Genomic DNA, 5,982 nt, shown 5'->3' with positions numbered 1-5,982 from the left:
GTTGTTTCCCATCATTAACAAAACTTTCATTTTTCGTCTAATTCCTATGATAACAGAATGTAAATCTATTTATTTGCCATTTTCAGGTATTTTGTGCATATTTCAATGCATTTTGCTATTGTGAGAGCAAAGAAAATTAGTCTAGCATCAAGTTCAAAGGAGTAAAGGATGCTATTTCCTGAAATATCCTAATATTGTTTACTCTACTTATGTCGCTGAAAAGCTAGACATTCTGAACTCCACGAAAAGAGTAAATAAGAATCCTGGGTGCACTAGGCTCCATGCTGTCATTTTTTACCCAAGTGGCAGAATCTTCTGAACAGAGAACAGGTGAGGCCTAAATCCAGTTCTGGCTGTGATGTGAAAATGGAAAGGGATCTCGATTCTTTATGGAAGACTCAAAGTAAAGAATGAACCGTTTAAGCTTTTTTTATTCCAGACTAGCAACTTGGGGAAAAGCAAAGGTCCAGTAGATGGAGAAAAGTGTCCAGAGCACTTATTTTATGCCTGAGTTAAGGATTCCATTGGCCACAAGTGAATTGGAACCCTCAGATCTAGAGAAGCCCTTTGATTCAGAAGTAAAGCTGTGGAGATGCCCGGTTCTCTATTCCGTGTGGCTTGGGAAGCAGAGGGGTCATTTGAGCGGAGTCCTGAACTTAGTAGTGTTGTTATATAGTGTAAATTCAAGAAATAGATTTCAGCCCAATTTAATGCCATGATTTAATATTTTAGAAGGTTCTCCATATTGGTATAGATGTAAATTTTGGATGTAATTTTTGCTAATTTTGATGAGTATACTGATGATGACCTTTGGTTTTCAAGTTCTGAAAAAATGTTTTTGGCTCCTGTGGTATGTCCATTAATTTTCTCTCTTCAGAAAATAATATATGCACAATCTTCTCTCAAGAACTACAATACAGCCAAACTGTTACAAGACCAGAGCACTGCATATGTTTTCTGTATAGACAGAACCTTTACTTGGCACACAGAACAGCAGACACTGAACACTGGTAGTTTAAATAAGGAACCACAGTTTAACTTCTCAAGTGTAAGGCCCAAGTTTAAAACTAGCACATCCATTCATCTAGTGAGTATGATGGCAATGACACAACATACAACCACAGTCTGGTAGTGGTTTACCTTTTTAATGACGCTATAAAGCTTTCCATATCTGTTCCATATTAACTCTCACTTAACTAAAAATTACAGCTGTGTTTATCATTTTAAACTATGTTGGGAGCAGGGGCAAAGTAATACACACTTGACAGCTACTGAAAGCTACAAAGACTGCAATTTCTTTAACGCTGTGTTACACACAGGAAAAAAAGAAGAGAAAGAAGAAGAAAAAAGCCCTCTTAATGAATGTCAAATTTTGAAGCTTTATATGGAATTCTAATGTCATTAAACACACAGCCAAGACATAAACACCAAGTTTGGGTCACTGAAACTTCAATAGAAGCAACAACTGGGCCAATTCTTGATTTAGTTTTGAGGGCCCATCCAAGATTCAGCTACAAAATTCAAACAAACTAGCATAATGCCTAGTTCCAACGGTGAACTTAAGCCAAAAAAGAAAAAGAAAAGAAAAAGGTAAAGGTAGATGTGCATTTTGACAACCTATTTCTAGATTTCTGCAAGTAATCACTTGTTTCATTTCTGGAGGTTAGAAGAGGTCCCAGCTGAAATGGCCTGCATTAAAAACCCCAATTAGTTTCCAGGACTCTAAACTGAAATGGTAAATTGGTATCACACAGTTTTCCCACCAAGTTTATATTGCTTTTGCTCCAAGGTTGAGGAGATGTATGGCATGTCGTGTAAATAAATTAATACATTTAATTCAAAATTCAGTTAAGGTGAACAGGGCAAGTGTAAGAACTGTGTCAGACAATTTCTTTGTAAGTGTCAGTGTGCTCTTGGCAAATGTTGATTAAAACAAGCAGTACTTTCATACACACAAAAGAAAACAAAATCAAATAAACAAACCAGTATGATATTTCTCTATCATCTTCATTTAGAAAAATAACTGAAAGGACTTTGGTTTCAATTTTTGTTCTCTTTGTCTAAATATATCCAGAAGTTTGAAGAAGTGGTTTAAAAATTTAGAACAGAGATTTTTTTTTTTTGTTGTTTCTTTTCTTGCTTTTGGTGCTGAGGACTGAACCCAGAGCTTCCAGCATGCTAGGCAAGCATTCTACTGCTGAGCCAAATCCCTAGCCCTTTAGCACAGGGATTTTTATAAACTATTTGAAGCTTGCCATTGAAAATAACCCCAGATCTAGAATAAAAAGTTCTTGCATTTGTGTATATCCATCTACTACATAGGATTGAAATCCTAGATTTCTAAAGAGACAATAAAATAATATTTTGGGGACTCTAATGATGTACAATAATTCCATTGACTTTGGAAATAAGGCAGCTAATTTGGGGGTGACAGTTCTGGTGGCAGGGATTCAGTGAAGGGAAGTGTGTGTTCTCTGGGGCGTGCCTGACTCTGGGGCTGCAGTGGCACAGAACCACACGCTCCTCATCCTTCTTGATGCTGCTCCTGCAACAGCTCCCAGCAGCTTCCCCGGGTGAGGAAGGCCTTAGCCGCCTGCTCCACTCTTTCCTGTGATTTCCAGCTTTGACCCGAGTGCCCTGCGCGGGCTGTCCTGGCAGGAGCAAGGGGCTGTTCCCAGCTCCGACTCCTCTCTCCTTGGAGCTGCTAAGTCAGGTTATATTTGTGCCTTCCCTGTAAGACGGGCCAATTCATAAAAGAAAACTAAAACTTGATGTTTCTCCTTTTCATCTCAATTCATGTTAACAAGAAGCACAGATACACAAAGAGTAACAAAACAGAAGAAGGAGAATCTTGCGCAGCCAGAAGCTGGGGTTGCATTGTTATGATTTTAGTCAGTGTGACTTTGTGCAAATGATCCTCAGGAAGGAAGGTTCTGGCTCATTTTCAAAGTAAAAGTTAAAAACTAACACAAAAACAAAAAACAAAAACATGCCAATGAGGCATATCTGCAAAAAAACTAAAAATAAGCCTGCATTTGTATGTATTTGCTATATACATGAGCCACATTTAATAAAGCAAATGTAGTGTGTGAACTGTGAGCATTTGAAACAGTATTGTTTGTGTTTCCTCTTCTTCCATTTCCAAGTCTAGATCAAAACAATCTTGCTTTAGAAATGGATACCTGTGATGAAAATGAGCCTGAGATATGTTAAAAGGCCACCCCTGTAAACATTTCCTCAAAGGGAACAGTAGTAGTTGAGTATGTATCAGTTACTCATACTATATTCATCACTATAGCAATGCTTTATAAAAGACAAACAGCTTATTTCTAGGCTGTCAGGGATTAAGAATATTGATTTTTTTTGTTGAAACAATCCACGCAATCCAGTCCCAGAGTTGGATCTGATGTGGCCTTTACCAGGGAGCATTCACTAGGTCTTCTGCTCTGCAGCTGTTGAGGCCTGTGAGGGAGCTTCTGGCTTCATGATCTGGTATGTGATGAGATACTCCGGGTACGCCTGTAAGGGACAGAGACAGACTACTCACCCTGCTGTTAGGGGAAAGACCACTACAGCTTCGCTTACTGTGGGGGCTGCAGCGGTGACTGAGCCTACCCAACGTTCTACACAGACCCAAAAACTATCGCCAGCACCTGGTACAATGCCTTCTTTTTGTTTGTAGAATGGCTGCTGAAGCAGAGGAGTCAGGAGTCAATATGTGCATTTTGGTACATGCTGTTTAATGTGACCTCTGACATACACAAATTTTAGTCAGGGATATTGAAGACTCTACTGGCATGAATTTCTTCAGGCTCCTTATCAGAGTGCTGCTTACTTAGGCTACTGAATTATCTCTGTGCAAAGTTCAAAGCACTGTTTAATCCTATCAAAGTCCAGAGAGATTTCAGACATTAAACTGCATTAGTAAAAGGGATGAGATGAGGTTAAGAAAAGTCTTTTCTGTCAAGTTACTTTAAACTCCATACTGGTACTGGAAGTGACTAACGTTCTCATACTATGTAGTAATATTCCACAGAAAGCTTTTCTTAAATCTTAAGACGGTCTTGATCTGCTGTGCTGACACGTTTAGTAACTCAGCCATGCTTATGTGATGGGAAACATACCTGTTCTCCTCTGTAGATGACATACTCAGCATACGCCAGCCCATTGACACTTGGTCTACCAATAACTGAGTGATGTCCTGGTGGGGCATGGGCCATTTTCATGGTGCTGAACTGCAGAAAGGATTTCCCAAGGGTCACTCTACAGAAAAGCATTTGTCTGAAGAAGAAGAAGAAGAAGAAAACTAATGCTTTGATGGAAACTTTAAATTTTAGAATGATATAACAGTTAAATTTATTGATTAAAAATAACATAAGGCATGCTAATTTAAATAGTAGTTTCAAATTTATGTGTATGAGTGGATGGGAACTGAGATACCGATTTACCATAAACCAGTGGTGATGAACCCGATGAGCACATGTTGTTTTTCTTCTAAGACAAAAGATGTTAATGTATGAGGTTTTTTACTAAACTGCAACCTCAGTATTCAGGTTTAACTACAGGGTTGGCACTCCGCGCTAAGTATGTAGGTTTTGGGCTGCACATTGGGCACTGATCTCTAAAAGGCTCCACCACTGCTGCAAACAGCTACCAGGCTGTGTGGAGGGACGTGTCAATCAAATGCTTTCACTTTAGGATCTGCTAGGAAATCCTGATTAGGACATAAATTTGTGTGTCTAAGTTTATTCTTCATCTAGGTTCACTTTCATTACTTAGTTAGGTTTCTTTTGTCTCTGCATGAGTTACGCTTGCAACAATCTAATTTTTGGATGCTATATATCCTTAGGAATTTCTGTGTTCTTAATCAGACTCACGGTGGAAAGATGCTTCCCTCTGAGCATATGGCATATATCTTAGAACTGATGGGGACTAGAAATTTTTTCATAAAGTAACTGAAAAAGATAAAGTTCTATGATCATTAGTTATAAGACATTTAAAGATCATATGTTGTTCTTAAGGCCTTAACTAAATCCCAAGCTATTTTATTATCTTGACTTTGCAAAAAGACTGCAGTTCATTAGTTTAAAAAGAAATGTAATAAATCTTGATCTTTTTAAAGCATAAATATACTGTATGATTTTACCATTGGCCGGAAGGGAAATACTGTTTTTTTTCCCCACTGAGTTCACAAAAAATATGCTGCAATGCTTTCCTATTTCTGAATTTTGAAATGCTACTTAAAATGGTAATATTCATTTGTGTGTCATTACTGCAAAGTTGTTATTTTGGGATGGTTTTAAAGCTAATACGCCCTGCCCCCAGACAAACAGTAACACTAGACTAGAGAGGCTAAGTTGGAGCTTGCTCACTGATCCAAGCTGTGTCTTGCTCAAGTGCAGCACGAGCTAGGGGCCTTCTGTTCCACAGAGATCATCCTCAGGCTTTCCTTGATCGGACTCTGCAGCAAGGCATGTGGAGCGGGGAGCAGTGTAGCTGCAGGAGGATTCATTCCAGCCCAGGCCTGGCGGGCATGGGCCTGCTTCCACCACTGGCACCAGCTCTGCTCCCACGACTCCCACCAGCACAGAGGCTGCCCAGCCATTCCTAGCCTACCTCTAAGCCTGTATTTATTAGGAAGCAAGGATGAAAAAAACCTGTGGCTTTTACAGAGCCCAAGAAACGAATTTGATAGAGGGCAGCAAGTGTTAGACCAAAGGCCAGACGCTCACCTGTGACATATATAACAAGACCTGTCTTTGTGCGTGGGGCAGCCTGTTCCTCCTCCGATCCCATAAACATACTGGTTGCTTTTTGAGGAATTTTCAGCAAAGTAAATCCCAGCTCCAAACATTCCTCCTATGTATGCATGTCGTTCATCAAACCCTTTATGAATAATGGCATTGATGAAAGGAGAACCTAAAAATATAAATATACATTAGTTAAGCACTTTTCTAGAATCTTATTTAACTATTATACACA

At 39.2% G+C, this 5,982-nt stretch overlaps 1 protein-coding gene across 1 annotated transcript in view; it reads right to left on the bottom strand.

Annotated features, from left to right (window-relative positions):
- Positions 1-1,129: 1,129 nt before the first annotated feature.
- Positions 1,130-5,982, bottom strand: part of Tnks (tankyrase) — a 184,483-nt gene continuing 179,630 nt past the window's right edge. Inside the window, exons 25-27 of the mRNA XM_004633286.2 lie at positions 5,733-5,919; positions 4,125-4,281; positions 1,130-3,519 (exon numbers count right to left, since the gene is read on the bottom strand). Coding sequence (XP_004633343.1) covers positions 3,433-3,519; positions 4,125-4,281; positions 5,733-5,919 — 431 coding nt within the window. The 3' untranslated portion in view covers positions 1,130-3,432. The remainder of the gene's footprint in view (positions 3,520-4,124; positions 4,282-5,732; positions 5,920-5,982) is intronic.

The sequence above is a fragment of the Octodon degus genome, unplaced genomic scaffold (assembly GCF_000260255.1).
Source record: "Octodon degus isolate 3935 unplaced genomic scaffold, OctDeg1.0 scaffold00053, whole genome shotgun sequence".
Lineage (NCBI taxonomy): Eukaryota > Metazoa > Chordata > Mammalia > Rodentia > Octodontidae > Octodon > Octodon degus.
This window is presented reverse-complemented; position numbering and strand designations above follow the sequence as displayed.